Here is a 21,338-nt window from a genome sequence, read left to right on the forward strand (position 1 = left end):
GGAGCATGGACGGGGGCGGGATGAAAGGGTAAGAGTGGGGAGAAGAGTGGGTAAGCGAACCCTTCTGTTTTCCCACTGGAGAGGGATAGGATGATGTAATATAGCGATTACTTCATGTTGAAGCTGACAGGACGTATTTCACACGATTGTCATAGATCGGGTTGCGGACCAGTAATAACTGGCTGCGTGTATAACATTCTACTGACACTTCATGACATTGGATGCCATGTAGTAGTTCCATGCATTACAACAACATTCACTAACGTCATGGTTCCACATAAGAGTTGTCCCTCTCTCGTCTACCTTTAGACCACATGCTTCAGACAGCAGAGGTTTCGTGCTACACAGCGATGTCCTCAAGAGGGATCTCGATGTGCTTTTCGGCGAGATGCATTTCGCCAGCGAAGGTGCTGTGTGGCTTCCACTTGCGAGAGTTGCGAGGAGTGCTCTCCTCCAACATCTTATCGACTTGCTCAAGGGTGAGACCCTTGGTCTCGGGAACAAAGAAGAAAGCGAAGAGGACTATTTATTCATCAGTGACTTGTCCCATGTGGCTTTGAGGATTAGGAAGAACTCACAAGAGATACAGCAGAGCGAGCCCCATAGGAAGAAGACATTGGATCCGAGACGGGCAGAGTCCTCACGGTCGGCAACGAGGTATGGAGTGATGATACCGATAATACAATTCCAGAACCAATTGCTAGCCGTAGAGAGACCGACACCGCGAGATCGAATGGTCAGAGGGAAGATTTCACCGATGACAATCCAGGCGCAAGGCCCCCAAGTCGTTGCGAAGACAGAGATATTCAAGCAAATGAATGCGATCATAGCACGGGTGGCGTTTGGGTTAGCTGGGTGGTCGGCAGTGTTCTTGCCAGCAGTAGCTCCGATTGCCCCAACGATGAATTGCATTATGACCATGCCAGCCGCTCCAAAGACGAGCAGAGGACGTCTTCCAATCTTCTCAACCATAATGAATGAGGCAGGTGTGGACAGCACGTTGACGAGGGTCGTGACGAGCGAGATGAGGAAGGGATTGGAAATCGAGCCAAGCTGCTGGAAAAAGACAGGGCCGAAGTAGAAGATGAAGTTAATACCAGTCAACTGTTGCATAGCTTGCATAAAGATGCCAAGTGTAGTACGGCGGGCGTTGGACGAGGGCGAGGAGAGCTTGCCCTTGAAACAGGCCAACCACGAACCGAGATAGCTGTGCTGTGGTACAACGGACATTTCATATTCGTGGTTTGCAATGATCTCAGCGAGTTCGTCCTGGATGTATTCGGAATCAAGAGGTTGGCCGCGAACACGGCCAAGGGCGGAGGCGGCCTTGTCGAGCTTGCCTTTTTTGACCCAGTAACGGGGCGACTCTGGTAGGAGAGCGAGACCGATGGCGAGGATTATAGCCCAGAGAAACTGAACGGCGATCGGGATACGATAGGAGCCAGTATCGCGTCTGTTCTGAGTGGCGTAAACCACACAGTTGGCAAGTAAGATACCGATGGTAATGCAGAATTGGTAGCCTACTAACGTTAGAAGGCATATCATTTAAGCCGTACGAAAAGTACTCACCAGCAACTACGGCACCACGGACCTTCTTGGGTGCAATCTCGGACATGTACAAGATGACGATGGATGAAATGAATCCCACACCAAAACCAGCAATGAGTCGACCAGCAACCATGACACCAAGACCGGTGGAGGCAGTTTCAAGGATACCACCGACGACGAAAATTCCGCATCCCGTAATGATAGTGATACGACGTCCGATAAAGTCAGCGATATCACCAGCCATAATAGCACCAAAGAAAGTACTGTGGTCTGTCAGTTCCCTGTCATCGCACTGATGCATTTGTTCTACATACCCAGCAGAGAGAATCGATGTTACGAGAGATTGTTGCCATGGAACTACAACGAAGTGTGAGTTACGGTAATCTTTGATCGTCTGGCTCGTCGAGTCGAGGCCTGGGTACACAACGTCTGGGTATTCAGCTCCAGTGTATTGCTTAATGAAGTAGTCCATGTTGAGGACACCACCCATCCAACCTGTATCATATCCAAAGAAGATTCCGCCAAACGCAGCGAATGCGACAATCAGATAAGCCCGAACAGTGACAGGAGCCTCGACACGGTTGACATCAGTCGTGCCAGTGACGGCAACGACTCCACCTCCTGGCATTTTGTAGTTATGTACTTCGATTCCACTCAAAGAAGGCGTAGCGAATTTGATGAAGCCCCTCGCACAGGAAGAGGATTTCTGCGCAGTGCGGGAGAAAGAAGATGCTGGTAGTATTTGGAGAGAATAATCACCGGTAGGATGCCCAAGCTTTTAATATCGGATCCCAAACTGCAGCGCGGTGCATGCGTGGCTTCATGTGGTAACATTGCAAATTCTTGCTCTAGGCCTGACTGGGCTACTACTCCGCATCTTACATTTCTGGAAGGATTGCTACCATTCCCCATGGGCCGTTCGCGTTAGTCAACGACTAGTGAAGATACGTATGTCTGCATGTACTGTTGGCTTGCGGTTGGGGCAACCGGTCATCGAGACAGTTCCACACTATCATGGGATCCACGCGTTGGAGGCTCCAAACAAACCCCAAGCAACTATGCTTCCGCTGTAGATGGTCGGATAAGTCGCTCGTTCAGGCAGGACAACAGTTGGTCTGGGATACGATGCGCCTGGGGAAGGGGTCGAAACCTGGGGCGCCAAGCTCACTCAAGCTCTCTGTGAAGCCTGTCTTAGCGGGTGAGATCTGCATGTTGTCCTGGAGGATCCTTGCAGGATGCCGAGGCTGTCGCCGACATGGCAAGTGAATGAGGTACGAAGCGCATGTGGATGGGCGCCAATTGGCGCCTCTTCGGCCAAGAGCTCTTGTTCTTCCATCGTTTCGGAGAAGTGTTTGGGTCCCGATCTATCATGCTGACTTCTTCAAATAGTGCGAACAACACATGACGAAATTCATCAACTCAGCTCGTCCTGATGATGCCTGTAGTTTGCCTACGAAGCCACTGTGTGTCGGCGCCTGATTGTCCTTTGACTGTTTGTCCAGCGGGCAACGATTTAGAGTATCTCGCTTGCACAACTCCGAACACATGAGTTTCCACCATACTTGGCCTGGTGTGGAAATCAAGCGTGGCAGGCGTGTCCCGCCTGAACGGCCATCCCTTGAAATGGGTTGACCGCATCCTGGGGCATATGCATAAGCATGTTGGTTTGTTCGCGTAGAAGATGGAATGACGGGTCGAACGTTGCCAATAAGGGCGGCAAGCTTGAGGGTTGGTGTGCCTCGTACATAGTACATGCCTGTCTTGCCCCTCATAGGTCGGATTTTAGAACATGAAAATTAATCGGATGGCAAATAAATGGTCAACTGGTTGCTCATCACTAAGAGGCTTTCAGCCAGAAAATTATGATGCTCGGAAGTACTGGCGGCGCCTGTCGTGCTATTGTCACCTTACCCTTTTGCTAGCCACAGCCGTGTGTATCTGGAGAACCCTGTTACAGGTAAGCAGCCACTGATTATAGACACCGGAGCGGCAACGAGCGAGTAAGCAAAAGAAATAAGGTCTGGTGTCTTTCGCATGGGTGTCGCCGGATAGCGTTCCGAAATAACTCTAAGGTGGCACCCCGCTCTCGAAAGCGTCCCGTAAAGCGATGTTACTTTGCGACGCCTCGTGATAGTTGCCCGACGGTGGAACAGATCGTGCCGCAAGCCATTAGAGTCATCAGACGCGTTTACCGTCTACTGGTCCGCGGATAGCAACGTTTTGGAGCTTGGGTGATTCTGACTGGATGTTGGCGGGCAAGGGAGCTAACGGAAATATTGTGGGCGTCTCGACAACGGCGCGCTGTGCCGGACAAGTGTGCATGGAATGTGCGCAGCTCGAAGGAAGGCAGTTGTATATGCTGGTTATGCACGTGCATGCGCCGTAGACTTCGGGTTGCCACTGCTCTCCGTGCCAGTAATCGGGGTCGGGTAAGCTTCGAGCAACGCTTGATTTTCTCTACGGGGATTCCAATTCAAGGGTCTAAACAGACTCCCATGTGAAGGGTTTCTAGCGCCTGGTAGCGCGGTGTGCCTGATTAGGCGTCGCGGGTGCGTCCTCTAAGGACAAGAAGTCGAGAGGAATTTCAAGGCCCACTGCGACATGAAAAAAGCTTCTTCACACTACGCGAGCGACATGTTGTGAGTTAGGATAATATTAGTGGTGATTGTGAAGGAAACGCACCTAATCGACGGATGCTTTCCGCGCCCAGAAGGGCTTCGTGAGAACCGCGCCGCAGCTGCGGCATCACAGAGTAAACGCCGTCCGCGTCTCGGGCCGGCATCTTTGCTGAGCTCAACCCTCAACAACACCTCCGTTACCTAGACACAAAGCTCGAGTTGAGGAATTTTAACGCATCCCAATAGCTGTCGACAGCTTTGCACGCTACGACTGCAATGCCATGTTCGTTTTGAGCATAGCCGCTGTGTCTGGCGTCGCTAGATGTCTGGAATGTAACGTATCCCCGGCTTGGGTCGGCGCCCGATGGTCACATCCATGATACCTAGGTAAGTACCAAGCAGAGGTGTCTAGTGCTTTGATACGATGAACCAACAGATCAGTTGTGGCAGGTGCTGAGCTAAAATCCGTCCTATGTCAATGTGGCCATGATTATTTACATGACCGAATGTATTGATCAAGGCTACCTATTCAACCCACGGCCTTGACTCTTAAGGTTACCTACATACAACTTGAGAAAGCCTCTTTGACTTCTCGATAATCTATCTAATGTCTACTACCTAGGTAGCGACCAATGTAGACGTCTGTGTGACTGAAGGTAGACACTCCAGATATTCCGCCGGAATGCTGTATGCTACAGAGCAAAGCAGTATGCTCAACCTTCTTTGATTTCCTCTTGATATGCAGCAACACCCTTGCGAACAGGAATGTTTTCTGCTGGCTTTCTGTTGTTTTGAAGGGATTTACCCAAGTCTTCCACAAATCCTTGATGGAAGCGACGAATGCAAGAGAAAATAGATTCGATAGGTACCGCAGTCCACAAGTCGGTGACGAGTCGTCTAGCAGGGCTGCCTGCAGGTGTGCCATTGTAGACCGCGTTGACTACATGACATGTGGGGACCCTCCATAGACCGTCAATTGCTACCAATCCAGCAGTGGCCAGTGCAGCTTCCATCATGGCGTTCTTTGTTGTGACGTCTTGAAGCTTCTCACTTAGCACGAAAACGTCGAAGATAATCCGGTATTGGTCATTGACATGGTGTTCAAACTCTTCCACCGTAAGCTTCTTTAATTCCGACGTGGTCTTACTTGTGGTAGGTAGCTGGCCAGTGTAAACGTGGTTGATGTAGCAGGCGAACGCTTCGGCCGTATCGTCAGGGAGGTTGATGATGCATGTTTCTGCTTCTTTCCAGTTACCATTCATGGCGCGTCGGAAAAACTCCGAGCGGGAAGTTAGGAAGGCCTCGTGCGCGATGAAATCCTTGGTATTCGGAGCCTCGCCCACGCGTATGGTGACTGCAGAGGTCGACTCGAAACTGTAGGTAGGATGTTAGTCTCGCAGTCGCGTGTAGCATACTCTGTTGTTCTTGTCTTACCTCATGGTACCCGACTTGTTGACTTGGGTGATTTTCGCCTTTACCATGATGATTTAGATAGATTTGAGCGTTATCGTAACCAAGAAAGCTTGAAATAGGAAGATCGAAGTCTCAAATCAGGATATTGACTCGCCTAAATGCGGAGATGACCCATGCACAACACAAACAGTGGTGAAGGTGAGAGGAGGGATGGGGTGAACGTACATCCACCGTCAGTTGTAGTACTCACTTCACCTTCACGACCTGCGGTAAGGAAGGTATACGATGCGAAGAACTAAACCTGAGCCTGTGGTACCAGCTCCAGAAGTTTACATACCATACAGTAGTTTGGAGAAGTGTTATTTGCTCTATCATAAAGTGACACAAGAACTGTTCATATGTTTCAGAAGCGCTGTAGAAAGCGACAGTGAACTATTGCGATACTTGAGGCCAAGTGCTACGTTTGCATATGTATCAGTCTAAACCCTAAAGGCAGTTGTGGTGTGCGTCTGCTTTCCGCTCACCGCGACATCGTCTGCCAGCTCTTTGTCGTCCACCTATCAGCATTTCGGGGGTCTTCATAAGCAAGAAAAAAAGGGGATGATTCAGCGTTTTTACGGCATAGTATGCCTTTGTCGAGCCGATTTGTAGGTATGAAAACGACTTCATAACAAGGTGATTTAAAATCCTGCTTCATGTAGAAGCGAAGCACAAACCACCTTTTTCTAGGATCGCAAGGAACAAAGGTCAAAGCAATACTACAAGTGTGCCAGTCGAGAATTGGCTAAGAATCGCTGCATCGCAGGCAAAGGATTTTATCGTGAAGTAGTTAAACATCCTACGTTGTCTTGATACGATTCGATTAAAGTCGTGCTCTTGAGCGTTCATTCATGATAGCTTGTACGTTTGAGATGTGCGAGTAGGGCTGGCGGATACCATGGCGGGCGAATGTGGAGCAAGGTGTAGAAAATCTTCCCAGGTCGGCGTTCGTGTGGGATTTGCCCGGAGGGGTGAGGATACCCGGCCAAGTAAGCTATCTTATCAGAGACCCACTCATACCCCTCACATGACTTGCAGCACTCACGCGTCAGCTCACAACAACGCGTCATGTTCACCCTATTCACGAACGCGCATGTTTGAAGTATGTATTGGTTTCCATTGTTTGAGACAATAGCATGACGTCGTAGCTATCCTCCCGTAACGCCAGATTGCGACGCTGAAAAGAACAATGACAGTAGTAGCAGACATCCATCCGCAGTGACAGACACGCGCCCGAACGCCTGGCCAACATGATATACCCGACATGAAAGAGTCAGAGACGAACACCGTGGGCCTTCCTTACCCACATTCACCCATGGTAGAACCGCGCCCTCCTATAGAATCCATAGACCAGCAGTGAGACAAAGGGAATCCGTGAAGAAAATGTCGTCTAGCGTACGCTCCGGAGCGAACTCACGGTAGCATAATAAAAGAAAGAAGACCAACCAGAACGAAAAAGCTTGAGCTATAAAGCTCATGCCTTGGCCTTTGGTGTGGCCTTCTTAGGTGTGGCCTTCTTCTTCGGTGTGGTGGCCTTCTTCGCCGCAGCAGTCTTCTTTGCTGCTGGTGCCTTCTTTGTTGCCTTGGCTGCGGCGGGAGCTTTGGTCTTGGTGACACGGCCAGACTTGGTCTTGCCTAGAACGCGCGATACCTCCTCCTCGACGGCAGGGGCGGCGGCAGTGGTTGGAGCAGTCTTGCGGGGTTTGCTAGCATTGGCCTTGGGCTTAGCAGCAGGAGCAGCCTTGGTGGCAGCAGCTGTGGTGGTAGCCTTCTTTGGGCGGCCGGCGGCCTTCTTGGGAGCAGCCTTGGTGGCGGTGGTAGTAGCCTTAGCCTTCTACAATTAGAATCAGCAAGGCACTGTTGATAGTAGGTATGTACTTACAGTGGTGGTGGCCTTCTTGGTAGCGGGGGCCTTCTTCTCAGCGACCTTCTTCTCAGTCTTCTTCTCGGTCTTCTTTTCAGCGGTCTTCTTCTCGGTGACCTTCTTCTCAGTGGTCTTCTTCTCAGCCTTGGGCTCAGACTTCTTGGTAGCGGTGGCAGTAACGGGCTTAGCCTCCTTCTTCGCAAGCTTCACTGGTCCAGACGTGCCTGAATGACGCGTCAGCAAAGTTCAATTTGAATCATAGTGTCTTTGCTGCAGATGCACAGCAGCGACGCGTCGGGAGCGTGGCGTTGCGCCACAAATGGACAGGAAGGTAGTCACCTACCCTTAGGACGCGCGAAGTCACCCTTCTCCTCGCCTGACGTGATGGCGCGGTTAACGTGACTCCTGAAGGCGGCATCGGTGACGTTCTCGACCTTGTTGTTGGCACGAATGTATTTCTGAATGGCTTGACGGCTGTTGGCGCAAAGTTAGCGAGAGCTCTTAGTCTTGGGTGCTTCCAGGCAAAAGCATGACGCGACGCATGAGCGACGGCACGTGGGTGGTGGATTGACTAACCTTGATCCATTTCGTTCCTTAAGCTGTATTGTGCATAGAGCGCGTCAGTAATCACATTCACTCAATGAAGGAACGTTATCATGTGTTGTTGGGCTTCGCGCCAGAGTTGGCGGCGCAAGCTGTCGCAAAGTCATGTGCAGGGCAATGCGCCTGGGATAGACTCACGTTGATGATAGCATCCTTGACCATGTCTAATAGAGTCAGCATTGACCGGCGACAAAGACGCGACTATCTGACAACCAACGCGACCGCGTTGGGTTGAGATATCATAGCACATACCGATGTAGGAGCCATGGGCAGGCGCGGCGGCAGGCGCCTTTGCCTTGGAAGGGGTGGTGTTCTTCTTGGGAGGCATTGTTGGTAGTGATTTAGATGGGAAGATAGACGCGTTACTGATGCTTCGAACGAGAGGGCAGGCGAGAAAATCGATGGGGGGATTGTGGTTGTAGAAAGTCACGAAGTCGCTGAGTTGGGGCAAGCACGCGGCGGGTGGGGTATGCGCCGTTCTTATACTTTTCAGGGATCAAAATCGCCGCACTCAGATCACCAACCCAAAGGCGCTAACTCTCCAGTCCTGATCAAGATGCGCTTCAGTTTGATCTCATGCTGCAATACTGCCGCCTACGCTGGCTGGGCGCAGTGCGGCTCCTGTCAGTTCGATTTTCTGGGGGTCTATCCAGTCTGCCCTTCGGAAGCGCAGACACTCACCCCATCTCCTCCGCCTCAAGTCGCTCTTTCTTGTCGTCGTGACGCTTGATCAGTCGCCAACGCCTGCTAGGAGCCTGACTGCAAGCAGTCGTGGCCTGGCACTTCAATCATGCCAAAGCTCAGTCCTTGTTGTTTTACCAGGACCCTTCTATTCGAGAGGGTGCAATAGGAGCATCTTGCGCCTCGACGAGCTCATGCGCAATCCTCTGCTTTCGACGACTCGACATCTATCGTAGAGATATGCCACTACAGGCCTATCCTTTTTTCTCTCTTCGTATTGATCTCGCACTTTATGCAAAGCAGTACATTTTCCATTATTTTACTATGTTCATTTAATTCATTTCCGCTCTTGATGGTTGTGTTTTCGGCGATACCTGTATCGCGCCATCCGCCGCCTTCCATGGTGTTTCGCTTGCGCGTCAACACCTCGAACACAACCCGCCTCAACACGTACTTGTAAGGAGAATGAATACGTGCCCTTTTTCTATAGGTATTGCGCAAACGTACACACAAGTTTAGGGGTACCTTCTTGATCTTGTCAGCCAGCGTGATGCTAAACTGATGACGTGTTGCAATGTGTCAGGCGGGGGTGATCACGCGTCCAACTCTATCGCTTCAAGTCCTCCTCTTCAGCAGAACCTACGTGTCCAACGCAAGATGAGTGTCCTTGAGAATAAGACGCATGTCTCTTATATCGATTCACGCGGTTTCGGAAGCTCTGAAGCCTACCATAACGCGTCATTGCTGGTACGTGAACGCGGTGTTGTTTTGCAACTCTTGGCCGGACGATGTGGGACAACTCAACACAGATAGCCAGCATCCTGAAACTCTAACACCGGCTGCTTTTGAAAGATCATCCAAGGACAAGGCTCGAGTCTGGCAATTTAATAGAATCGAGTGCTCGAGTGGACCTTGGGAGGGTTTCAGAAATTTGGAAGTGCTAGAATATGTTGATTCCGTGCTATCCGGGCACCGCATCGCTCCAGACGATGCGCGTATAATGCCGATATTGCTGGCACACCTCTGCGCTTCGTATAGCCATGTTTTCGAAATTGACACCCTTTGGTAAGACTTTGTTGTGGGCTATACCGCCGAAGACTGAGGAATGAGCGGCTGTCCGTGGGTCTGACCGCTTGAACGGCTGTTCTGTACCTAGGTATCATGAGATTGAGATGAACACCGGCATTTGGACTATGGCCATCATGTATCAATTGATGAGCTGTGGTATTTTCATGAAAACGTCGTGTTAAAAGCAGGATGAGAAATGGCTCAGTGGTAGAATATTTAGAGAGGTAGTGCATGGTTTGCTTCGCAGACAACGCTCCAAATTGTTCCGTGCAGAGATGCATCCTAACGATTCGCTATATGTTCTCAGACGACCGTTCCCTTGTATAACTCTGATTATAAACAATTGTTTGCGACAGATTGTGATATACTCTTCGTGTTCAGTTTTAGAAATAATAATTGCGTACCTAGTCAATAGTTGTTATACTACTTACTCATACATGAATAGTAATGAGCAGGGAATAACACAAGCAGATATAGCCGATAGATATTGGGTAAGGCTTCTTCTCTAGATACTGTCGACATGAAAAAGATGAAAGCTTCAATTCCGTTCTTGTGAAACTAGCCATTGCTACAGATTCCGATCGCAGTTGGTCCTGCAAGCTACACATAATAGCGCTCCACGCTCTTTCAAAAATGTTATAGAAGACAAGACATCGGGACACGGATTTACAGCAGTGAGTACGATAGCACATTTACCAATGCAGTGGACCTGCAAGGCGTTGATAAGAAAGACACAGCCCAAAAGACTACCTAGGTACCTAGGTCAGCTCGGGAAAGTACACCTGCAACCTACTAAATCACGCTCATCCATCATTTGGTGCAATACAAGGGTCATTACCCCTCACTACATTGCACAAGTATTTCCTACCGAGGCTAGACTTCGAAGCTTACAATGAAGCCGACAGCCTGATATCTGATCGAAGGAGGTTTGCTTCACTTCCATTCAGACCGTGAACTACGACACCGCTTTCGTCATCGTCGATGTCCAAAAAAGCAAGGTTCATGATGCATGAGAGCACACTTAACTCTATTCGCAGAAGCATAAGAGATACCTCGTTCATCTAGATGTCCGTCACAATCACACCTGAAGGATGTTCGAACATCCAGACGACTGTCATCGACAGGAGTGAGGGAATAATGTCACCAACCGAACTATTCCTTGGGCAGCCAATGGCGCTTGTGCAGTTCGACGTTCTGTGGTGGGTCTGAATACGAACAAAGCAAACCTGCTACTCAAGGCTGTCGGACACCCTCCGGATTTTACGAACAAGCTTGCTCTTAGTTTGACAGAAATCCACACTTTGGATCTGAGTGACGTCGCGAAGCCGAAAGTGGCATGCTACAAGGCCATGAAGACGGAGTAACGTGATGTACACGAGATATCGGAACGTGAGCCGACGACTGTGGACGCAAAGGGGTGTGGCGAACCTCGCTTGGTGTTCTGTCGTTCCAACTGCTCAGTCCCGAGCTGGCAGACGGAGGATTCGATGTTGGAAAGGCGCCTGGCGATGGTACGTAAACTGGAAATACGATAATTGCCTCACAACTCCTATTTCGTAGAATTTGGCCTTTGCTCTTGTTTCAAACGACGCTTGCCTGCAGCATTTGTGCCACTCCAATGTATATCTATGAGTCTGGCTATCATCAACCGGGCGATTGCCTAGGTAGGTACGGAGTACTGAGCTGGCACTTTCGAATTGAGCAATTGCATTGAAGCTTTTGAGAACGAGGGGTTGTACTGCCGTGTGCAGCTTGGTGCAAAGGTAGTAATGAAAGCCGATCCGCTTTATTACCATTGGATTGCATCGTTCCAGGGTTCCAAGGTTGCCAGCCCCTTTCCATTACACGGCCACGCAGCATTGAAGCCGAGAGAACACGAGGAATGACAGCAAGTGTCGCCCATCCCACTGTTATTCTGTCCGTCCGTGAGGAAATTCGGTCATGCAATCTATTATTGTCAAGCGGCCGTTCGACTAGCAAATCGGGTCGTGTCGGGGTGTGGGGTTGGTTCAAAATTGGCAGCGGCTAGCCAGCATCAGCTAATTACTCGCACTCATCGGCCCGCTAACTTGGCCACCGCAGCGTCACTTTCGACACATTCCATCCGACGTCTATGCAGATACTCCACAGACTCCTGCCCGGAATCTCGGAGAAATGGTCCTCGCACGACCCTGAGCAGGAACCGACTGTGGCGCATTGGTTTCCGAGCGTCAAAATATGGGGAACATGGAAGTTTCTATGGACCCACGCTCGTGTTCAGATCGAATGTGACCTCATGTCGTTGTATTGTTGGGGTTTCGCCGGTAGGACCGTGATGAGGTTGAATACGAGGCTGCTGTGTATATAACCTATGATGGTCTTGTCTCTACAGGTCATCATTCAACTCAAACACAATCAAATATCAACACTACATCTACAAACACCCATTCCTAAAACACTTCACATCAAAACTCCAACTACAATCATGAAGTTCACCACCGCCGCTGTCATCGCCTCTGCTGCTGGCCTCGCCACTGCTCTCCCTACCGACTCCAAGATCAAGGACGGCGATGTTTTCACAATCCAAACCATCCGCTCAGGCACCGCCGATCTACAGTACAACACTATTCAGGCTGTCCAGAACTCTCTCGTGATCAACGCAGGCCAACAGAATGCTTCCTGCGGCCCGGAGCCCCACAACTACGCTTCCTTCCAGCTCAACAACGGCACCCTCTACCTCTACACTGCCAACCCTCCCCAGCAGATGTTCGTTGACAGATCAGGCATGGGTCAGGGCGTCATTCAGTACACCACTGGCGTACAAGATATGGTCAAGAACGGAGAGAGGCGAACCTTTGCCATCAACGACGACGGTCACCTCGTCTTCAAGGACCAGACTGGTCAGGAGATTGGCTTCCAGGCCTGCAAGCCTTCTCTTAATGGCGGCTACTCCGTCTGGCTGGACGGCGTGACCAACCCGGCTGGAGCTGATGAGTGCCTTGGGTTCGCTGCTCGAGCTATCAAGGAGGAGAACCCTGTCAAGTGCTCGTACACCACCTACCCGTAAGCGCAGACACTCTAGTTCTGTGGCTGGTGGATTTGAGAAATTTTACTTTGGATATTCGAGCGACATTTCTTTCTTGTAAATACAATATGTAAATAAGACAATGCTACTTGCCCACGCAAACTTGTTCCAGACGGATGCGATATGAAGTGGTCCTTTTATAAAAGTGACTTTGACGCGAAGCAATAGATCAGAGAGATGATAAGGCAAGGAAGGGGAGGATTTGCGATGAACAAGCTACTCAGGGCAGGTTATACCAAAGCTAAGTAAGAGACGATACAAAGGCGTTGATAGGGATCCATGGAGATTTACCTAGATAACATATCGACAAAACGTACTGAGCATGGGTTATGACGTGGGGCAAAGAATGAACAGCAGTCAACTTTGAAAAAGAAAGAACATGCGGAATGACGGACGAAAAGAGATATGGTTGTAGCGTGAGCTCTAAAGCGCAAGTCAGAAGGTCGGACTACGCCGAGCAATCTTGATGCGCACCCCTTCTCGGCTAGCGCTCCATGCTGATAAGCCGCAGGGTCCGTCCCGTTCCTGCTCTAACGCAATCGTCGTCTTATCGCCAGGCACGCGTCACACGTGCACCCATCACATTCGCTATGAGACGTCCTCTGACTGGTCCCCGGGCAGCCGATCACCATGATGCCCCAAACGCGGCCCTGCGTGACCTCGCCCAGCGTGATGCCTGGTACTGCGCCATGAGTGGCTATGTCGTCTGTCCCTTTCATCCCCCATAAACACCCATCCCCAGCGCCGTCTCCGGCCATCCCATAGTACACTTCCGCACTACCTGGCTACACTCCGAACCTCTTCCACCAGTCGATTTGCCCAGAAGACATCTCGGGCTCTCCGTTGGCGCATCTACGGCTTTGGACCCGGCGGCTTTGGACTAGACTAAAGAACCGACCTTCCGCATCGAGGCACAGTGTATTCGCTGTCTGCGAATCAGCGACAACAACGTGAAGGCGTGTAATCTGAGCTGCCGTTACGGGAGGGATCGACCCGCGAAAAGCTTGTGTATTCTTGTTGCACAGCGCCAAATTATCTCCTCCGTCCTTGCAGTAGTAGAAGGCGAGCGGTAACATGCCGGCCATGCTAGACTCCCTAGTCGGAGCCGCGAGGGATAGAGTACATAACGCGGCTGCTTCCACGGCAGAAATGCTGGCAGCAGAATCAACAGCCATGCCTTCTCTCAGGACTCTCAGCAAGATTGCGCTTGGTGGTGCGCAAGTCATCCTCGGCAATGGAGGACGCGTTATGGGCGAGTATACCCAGACTTGCCCCAATGCTCAATTGAGCTGCCACAACACCACTGTCGTGGAGAACCTCTGTTGTTTCAACGCCCCAGGTGGACAGATCCTCCAGACGCAGTTCTGGGATGCTTCGCCTGCTACCGGACCAGAGGATAGCTGGACAATTCATGGTCTATGGTACGATTGCCCTTCAGCTCCTATTCACTATGCATGAATGCTGACCATCCTGTCCAGGCCTGACCGCTGTGACGGTACCTACGACGCGAACTGCGACTCGTCGCGCGCCTACTCCAACATCAGCGCCATCCTCAACTCCTTCGGCGCAACCGACCTCCTCTCCTACATGTCCACCTACTGGAAGGACTACCAAGGTGACGACGAGTCCTTCTGGTACCACGAGTGGGCTAAGCACGGCACTTGCATCTCCACGCTAGAACCCGAGTGCTACAACGACCACAAAGCAACAGAGGAAGTTGTCGACTTCTTTCAAAAGACCGTCGACCTCTTCAAAACGCTACCAAGTTACGAGTGGTTGGCCGCAGCTGGTATCACACCCAGCACAACCAAGACATACACTTTCGCCGCCATTCAAAGCGCCATCCAGGCCAAGAGGCCCGGTGTCGAGGTAACGCTAGGCTGCAAGTCTGGCGCGCTCAACGAGATCTGGTACCACTACGATGTTCGTGGCAGTGTACAGACTGGCGAGTTTGTTGCTTCGGACCCTGATGGTACCAAGTCTACCTGCCCTCAGACAGGAATCAAGTACATTCCCAAGAATGCAAGCTCGTCTCCTCCCTCTACCACTACGACCGTTGGAGGACCTGCGCCGACATCTACTGCTGCGCCTGGAACACCTTTCAGTGGCAAGGGTAACCTCAATGTCATTGTCAACGGAGTCAAGAAGGGATGCATCATCAGCAAGGGTACTTGGTACACGACCGGAACATGTGCGACTTTCACAGCTACCGACGTAGACAACGGCTTCACCCTGTCGAGCTCCAAGGGCAAGTGCGCAGTCGTTGCTGGAGCGCTATCTTGCGATGGCTCTGCAAGCGCGACTGCTTTTACCAACACTGACGGAAAATTGGCTGCTGGCGGTAACGCGCTCTGGTCCGCGGACAAGGTTGCGTCTGGCAGCACACAGCAAACTGTGTACGCCGGTGGAGACCACTCTGCCACGTTTGCTATTACCTGGCAGTCGGCGTGAGAGCCGCCGGTTTCGGCATAGATTTCGTAGTCTCCAATCACATGAATGCAATAGTCATACCAAAGAGTTTGAGTCAAGTTTTTACATTTGGTGACTAAGACCCACTGGTTAAGCAGCGCATCTAAATCTTCAGGTATCTCTTTTTATCGTCCTAATCATATCATTCCTCGTAAATTCCCAAAATGGTAGAGCTGTTGAATTTGCCAGTCCAGAATTTGCCTTTTTGTTGAAACACCATATCCCGCTTGGAGAAAGAAACGCCATAGTACGCCGCCCAATCACGAAAAAAGCTTCATGTAGGCTTAGATGGGCAGAGGGAAGGTGACGGCCCAGGCCGCAATCTCCTTCTTGAGGTCGTTGATCTCCTGTACCTCACCGCTAGCAACCTTGCTCTTGAAGTCCTTGAGCTTGTTGTTCTCCTTGGGGAGCTCGCCTTGGATCTTCTTGCACAGCTTGATGCACTGGTCGATGTAGTTGGCAATCTTCTTGAAGTCCTCCTCACCAAGACCACGCGAGGTCATGGCTGGGGCTCCAATACGGATACCCATCGGTGTGAGAGCCGACTTGTCACCAGGAGTGGTGTTCTTGTTGCAGGCAATGTTGACTTGCTCAAGAACGGCTTCGACACGGGCACCGTCAAGGTTGAAGGGCTTCAGGTCGATCAGAACCATGTGGTTGTCAGTACCGTCGGTAACGAGCTTGTAGTCCATGCTCTTGAACGCAACCTCGAGGGCCTTGGCGTTCTTGATGACCTGCTGCTGGTAGAGCTTGAAGTCCTCAGATTGGGCTTGCTTGAGCGCAACCGCGAGGGCGGTGATGGTGTGGTTGTGGGGGCCACCCTGGTGGCCAGGGAAGACGGAGAAGTTGATAGGACCCTCGAGATCGTAGAGCGTCTCCTTGCCAGTCTTGGGGTCGGTCTTGCGTACACCCTTGCGGAAGAAGATCATGGCACCACGGGGTCCACGGAGGGACTTGTGGGTGGTGGTTGTGACAATGTCGCAGTATTGGAAGGGCGACTTGTTGACGCCAGCAGCGACAAGACCAGAGATATGGGCCATGTCCATCAGGAGGTAGCAGCCAACCTTGTCGGCAATCTCGCGCATGCGGGCGTAGTCAATCTCACGGCAGTAAGCGGAGGTACCGGCGACGAGCACCTTGGGACGGTACATGAGGGCGTTCTGCTCAAGCTGATCGTAGTCGATGAGGCCGGTGTCGAGGTTTACGCGGTAGGGGAAAGTCTCAAAGTATGTGGAAACAGCGGAGATCCTATCTCTGGTCAGCCTACGCCCCCTGTATAAGTGGCTCGTTTTGTACGCACTTCCTCTGGGGTGTTTGGTAGCCGTGGCTCAAATGTCCACCATGGGGCAGGTCAAGACCCATAAGCCTGTCGTGCGGCCTCATAATGGCCTGGTAAGCCTGGAGGTTTGCCGGGCTACCACTCAGGCACTGTACGTTGACACCCCACTTCTCCGAGTCTAGACCAAAGGTCTCGAGTGCGCGCTTCTGGCAGAGCAACTCAATAGAGTCGATGTGCTCGTTGCCACCGTAGTAGCGGGCGCCGGGGTAACCCTCAGAGTACTTGTTGGACATGGGCGAACCGAGCGCATCGAAGACAGCGCGGGAAGTGACATTCTCGGAGGCGATGAGGAGGATGGACTCGCGCTGACGCTGGATTTCCTTCTCCTACAAGAATTGTTAAATGATGTAAGATAAAAAGAATAGCAGAAGAGACTCACCATAATCTGGGCGACCTCATTGTCGGTTTCCACCAGGGACTTCTCCATGAGCTATGCTGAGTTAGCAGGGTGCATCTTGATTGTGATGTGAGGGGCAACATACGTCCTGGTGGGACTTGGGGAGCGCGTAACTGGACATGACAGGCAAATAAACGTAGGTTTTGTGTTGGAAAGGGAGTGAAGAGTAAGGAACGGAGGACAATAGTAAAAGACTATACGGGCTTTAAGCAGTCAGAGCACTAGATGTCCCTCTCACGCCAACCCCACCAATTTTTTTGGACGCGACAAAATGCTCTAGGCTCGCTTAGGCATGGCGCCATCGATAATTGCGTGCTGCGGCCGGTCGTCGGAGGGATTCGGACAGGCTCTTTGCATTTGTGAAGTAAGACATCTCTTCATGGTATGCGTAGGTGTAACGCGTGAGCGCGCTATTGATGGTGGCAGAGTGAAGACTTTCCGCTTTTGGGTTGCGAATGGCAGGTTGACTGGCGGCTCCGCTACTCCCCGCGTTTCGCCCCTCCACGATGCGAGAATACCCCGGCATGTCCAAGGGACAAAAGGAGACATTGTACACAAACGCTCCCACTGCCAGCCGTCGGACAAGCATCACCAAACATTAGGCAAGAGTTTCCTGACTTGACGTATCCGATTCTCATTCTTTCATTTACTACATAAATACAGTCCATCCTAGCGTTTCTGTCCGTCGAGTCGTTCCTCCTTCGTCTAACATCCTTGTTAAATACCAATACTCGCTCGTGGATCAAATTGATCTGATGCAAAAACCTCGACGCCGGGTATGCCAAACAAAAAGCGGTTCTGGTCAGCAAGCTGCCATCGCGTCGCCAAAAGGGTATGTAACAGTAACTGAGCTGAAGAAGTGAAGGCCGAGTAAGCTCGGCACCAAATTACACAATCGCGCCAACAAAATGCTCATCTTCTCGTTATTATTTTTTGAATGTATTCGCAGCTGTGTCGGTCCTCTTAGTCGTTGTCGGTAAGACGGTCGAGAACAATGATGCTGAGAATCATAACGAGCAACCCGATGGTTACTATTATGAGTAGCACAAAGCCGAACCATCCAAGAACCATGGCTGATGTACCGACACCGGACTTGACGCTGCCGTTACCCAGGTCTTGCACAATGGTTGCGGCTGCGACGGATGCTGTATGTTGCCAGAGTACGGAAACCAGGACGAAGATGGACGAGATAAAGATGAGCGCAAGGGCGACTTGTGAGACAGGCCTTGACGGGAAGGGCTTGACGTCGACATCGGATCCGGTTCGCTCGTCTCTCTCCTCGTGCCATCCGGGGAAGGTGGCAAGCAGGATGAATGTGAAGAAGGCGAGGATGATGGCGACAATGAGCAAGTAAGGGAAAACAACGGCATCCTTGAAGGTGGCAGCAACCCAGACGAGGTTCAGCGGGTCCTGGTCAACGGACACGTTGTCGACGAGCGCTGTGGCATTGTTGGAGCAGATGAAGCCACCGCCGTCTCGGTTGATGCAGATGCCGAAGTAGCCGACGCGCACACCAAGCTGTGCGTTGCCGACAATGTTGGCAATTGCGGCTGTGACACCGGGGTCGACCTGTTCAGGTGCGTAGGTGGGTGTGAACTGTTCGTACCACATGGAGATGAGGAAGATGCCGGGGATGAGTGGTGAAGTGGACGAGCATCCTGCTAGTAGCAATGCTGGAAGATTGTTAGCCATCGTCTTTGGGCAGGCTTTCGTCGTAACTTACAAAGCAATATTATAGCAATTGCAATAAGAATCATGAGAACATGGTGGAAGCCAAGAAACGGTATTAACCCTGGTGGTTGTCAGTCTTGATGCCTCGAACGGAGATGTATGCAAGTACTCACGTTGCATGCTCACCGCGAACCGTAAGTTCGCCATTATGAATGTGTCTTTCCTTCAACTACGCCTGAAAGGCTTCGTATTCTCCCTGCGCCCCCAGAGGGCCGGGTGAGATGAGCGGGGGAATGCACTCAGACAGCGGCTGGTGGGGTTGTCTCTCTCCTACAGAGGTGCGAAAGAGCGGGAGCAATCGTGTCTTGATCCGAGTGTACTTGGGTCGAATGCGGAATGCGGGTCGATATGCGGTACGGTCGGGATGTGCACTGCGACAATGATGGTCAGATGTCTCCTGTGTGGAAGAATATTCAAAGTGTGGGTGGTAGCGTGGAATGTGACTTCTCTCTCTGCTTGCAGCGACTGATAGTTTTGCTGTTGTGAAAATGGTGATGGCTGGTCTGAAGTGGCTGGAGGTGGTTGGCTTAGTCTATCAACAAAGCGGGTTGTCGAGGGGACCGAACACGAACGTCATGCCCAACAGCCAATAACACACCAGCGCTACTGGCGATCCAAGCTCGTTCCTGCATTAGACCCTCCTGTTAATGTCCCTTGTCCAGCCTCTTCATTCCTGCGACGACGTGGCGGCTTGCGTACGGCACCAGCTACAGTCCTACTGCGACCGCCCTTTCGCGTGCGCCATGGTTGAGGGTTCCAGAACGCGTCGTAGCGCCATGCACCTCAAGACATCCGCTGCGACACCTCATACCGCCTCATACCGCCATCCACGGTATATAGTAGTCGGTGTGCCGCCGACAGTGCGCACCCGGAGATTCAACAATAAAAAGCACCATCGTCCTCGATGCATCTTGAACACTTTGCCATGGCATTTGGTCACGGCCTGGCTCTGCGTGTTGAGTAGCTCCAAGCAAAGGGTGAGGCCATTGCCGATACTGTCACGTTGCAGTCTCGACGGATATCTAGACATCTAACAACAGCTTCTAGCAGCCTGTTTGCAGGAGCATCTTGAACTCAGGTCCGTATACTTTTTTGGCTCGGTTCGGGCCCTCAAGTATTACCCGGTGGCCCTGCAGCGACATCTCCCGACAACCTTACCTGACGGAAGCTTGCGCTGCACACCCTGCGAACTCCAAGGCAGGGCAGGCCGTACTTCTATTGAGTTTTGTAGACTTGCTCCAACATGATCACTCATCAGGCTATAATGATTGCGCGATCTGGATCGCGTCGTACGTCAGTGATCAGCGGTCTCATTTCGTGAAAATGACAGTCAGATGCTAGACACCAGCATACCAGCAAGCATTGGGCTCTGTTGACCTGGCGATCGGACTTGAAGCTTGATTGTACCCTTCGACACGGGATGATGTCACTACTACCTCGGTACACGTGGAGTCGCGCATCCGGCGCAGGGACCAGTAACTTCGCCCCACCTCAAATTCGAACTTAACTCACCAACTCTCGCGATGCACGTGTATGCTCGTAGACTAAACGCTAGCACTAATCTTTCTTGAAGATACCTGAAGCAGGGCAGGTAGTCGACGGCCAAGAAGTGTAGGGAACGCCACGCTCTCTTAGCTAGCTTCTTTCATGACGGGTCAGCAAACTTGCTTCCATCGTTGATCTCTATCACCTACCCCTGTTCATTCGCCTCTCAAAGTACTATTCAAACAAGCGAAACGAATATGGCCTATCACGAAAGCAGACTGAATCTCGACCTCGTCAGATTGCCAACAAAATGACGTCCTAGATTGTTCTGGGCATACGAGTGGTTTGTGGCTGCGTTGTTTCATTCCAGGCACATGCCAGTCTCACTCCTGCTGTGACTGCGAACGGCAGTCACGAACTATGACGTAGCTGCTTGAGACATGAGGAGCATATAAACAGCACTCGTCCTGCACTGAAGAAAGCCTCCATCAACATCCACACCTGCAACTTCAAACATCAACTAGAACCACCATCTACCTACACACACTACCCCAAAAACAACACCACAAACAGCCAACATGACCGACGCATTCCGCAAAGATACCCACACCAAGCTCGGTGAGAAGATGGTACGTCTCCTTATTTATACTCTTCCCATTACCTTCATCTCCTAACAAACATATCAGCAACCGCAGTCTTCAAAGTCCACTGGCACCAAGATCAAGGAGTCCATCACTGGCACCGGCGACAAGATTGCCCGCGAGGCGCAGCCCGACTCTTCAAAGACCAACACGCAGTCTACTATGGACAAGATTGGCCGCTCCAAGGACAACAACGTTCACGGCTCCACTGGCGGTAGCATTGTCGACAAGACCAAGAACGCTCTTGGAATGGGTCACCACACTACCGGCACTCACACCACTCACACCCATGGCAGCGGCTTGTAAGCATCCTGCTTGCCCTCGATGGTAGAAGGAGGAATGCGATACCCAAAGAAGTCTCCATGGAATGAGATGGAC

The 21,338-nt window shown here is 51.3% G+C and overlaps 9 protein-coding genes across 9 annotated transcripts; 3 read left to right on the plus strand and 6 right to left on the minus strand.

The window, feature by feature from the left end:
• Positions 1-324: 324 nt before the first annotated feature.
• On the minus strand, positions 325-2,369 carry CC77DRAFT_617554 (high affinity glucose transporter RGT2). The gene is made up of 4 exons (XM_018532466.1): positions 1,863-2,369; positions 1,570-1,811; positions 579-1,520; positions 325-522 (listed from the first exon to the last, which is right to left on the minus strand). The coding sequence occupies exons 1-4, from the start codon at positions 2,174-2,176 to the stop codon at positions 341-343; spliced, it is 1,680 nt and encodes a 559-aa protein (XP_018389089.1). The 5' UTR covers positions 2,177-2,369; the 3' UTR covers positions 325-340.
• Positions 2,370-4,879: 2,510 nt separating this feature from the next.
• On the minus strand, positions 4,880-5,647 carry CC77DRAFT_1047498 (hypothetical protein; the record flags this gene model as incomplete). Its single annotated transcript, XM_018527496.1, has 2 exons — positions 4,880-5,540; positions 5,601-5,647. 2 exons carry the CDS (start codon positions 5,645-5,647, stop codon positions 4,880-4,882), a joined length of 708 nt encoding a protein of 235 aa, XP_018389090.1.
• Positions 5,648-6,710: 1,063 nt separating this feature from the next.
• CC77DRAFT_1047499 (hypothetical protein) lies at positions 6,711-8,487 on the minus strand. Its single transcript, XM_018527497.1, has 6 exons — positions 8,338-8,487; positions 8,224-8,249; positions 8,059-8,081; positions 7,826-7,956; positions 7,501-7,706; positions 6,711-7,452 (listed from the first exon to the last, which is right to left on the minus strand). The coding sequence occupies exons 1-6, from the start codon at positions 8,411-8,413 to the stop codon at positions 7,093-7,095; spliced, it is 822 nt and encodes a 273-aa protein (XP_018389091.1). The 5' UTR covers positions 8,414-8,487; the 3' UTR covers positions 6,711-7,092.
• A 1,147-nt stretch (positions 8,488-9,634) lies between these two features.
• On the minus strand, positions 9,635-10,299 carry CC77DRAFT_617685 (hypothetical protein). Its single transcript, XM_018532468.1, has one exon. The coding sequence runs from the start codon at positions 10,113-10,115 to the stop codon at positions 9,690-9,692; it is 426 nt and encodes a 141-aa protein (XP_018389092.1). The 5' UTR covers positions 10,116-10,299; the 3' UTR covers positions 9,635-9,689.
• Positions 10,300-11,922: 1,623 nt separating this feature from the next.
• CC77DRAFT_1017328 (hypothetical protein) lies at positions 11,923-13,252 on the plus strand. The gene has a single exon (XM_018524388.1). The coding sequence runs from the start codon at positions 12,299-12,301 to the stop codon at positions 12,878-12,880; it is 582 nt and encodes a 193-aa protein (XP_018389093.1). The 5' UTR covers positions 11,923-12,298; the 3' UTR covers positions 12,881-13,252.
• An 819-nt stretch (positions 13,253-14,071) lies between these two features.
• CC77DRAFT_928454 (ribonuclease T2) lies at positions 14,072-15,349 on the plus strand (the record flags this gene model as incomplete). Its single annotated transcript, XM_018534055.1, has 2 exons — positions 14,072-14,319; positions 14,377-15,349. 2 exons carry the CDS (start codon positions 14,072-14,074, stop codon positions 15,347-15,349), a joined length of 1,221 nt encoding a protein of 406 aa, XP_018389094.1.
• A 33-nt stretch (positions 15,350-15,382) lies between these two features.
• CC77DRAFT_1038205 (glycine hydroxymethyltransferase) lies at positions 15,383-17,528 on the minus strand. The gene is made up of 4 exons (XM_018527099.1): positions 17,189-17,528; positions 17,086-17,136; positions 16,668-17,032; positions 15,383-16,615 (listed from the first exon to the last, which is right to left on the minus strand). Exons 1-4 carry the CDS (start codon positions 17,222-17,224, stop codon positions 15,652-15,654), a joined length of 1,416 nt encoding a protein of 471 aa, XP_018389095.1. The 5' UTR covers positions 17,225-17,528; the 3' UTR covers positions 15,383-15,651.
• Positions 17,529-17,708: 180 nt separating this feature from the next.
• Positions 17,709-19,306, minus strand: CC77DRAFT_1017331 (membrane fusion mating protein FIG1). Its single transcript, XM_018524389.1, has 3 exons — positions 18,948-19,306; positions 18,827-18,895; positions 17,709-18,776 (listed from the first exon to the last, which is right to left on the minus strand). Exons 1-3 carry the CDS (start codon positions 18,979-18,981, stop codon positions 18,067-18,069), a joined length of 813 nt encoding a protein of 270 aa, XP_018389096.1. The 5' UTR covers positions 18,982-19,306; the 3' UTR covers positions 17,709-18,066.
• Positions 19,307-20,897: 1,591 nt separating this feature from the next.
• On the plus strand, positions 20,898-21,266 carry CC77DRAFT_1005918 (hypothetical protein; the record flags this gene model as incomplete). Its single annotated transcript, XM_018523380.1, has 2 exons — positions 20,898-20,948; positions 21,006-21,266. 2 exons carry the CDS (start codon positions 20,898-20,900, stop codon positions 21,264-21,266), a joined length of 312 nt encoding a protein of 103 aa, XP_018389097.1.
• Between the last annotated feature and the right edge of the window lie 72 nt (positions 21,267-21,338).

The sequence above is a fragment of the Alternaria alternata genome, assembly GCF_001642055.1.
Source record: "Alternaria alternata strain SRC1lrK2f unplaced genomic scaffold CC77scaffold_4, whole genome shotgun sequence".
Taxonomy (NCBI): Eukaryota; Fungi; Ascomycota; class Dothideomycetes; order Pleosporales; family Pleosporaceae; genus Alternaria; species Alternaria alternata.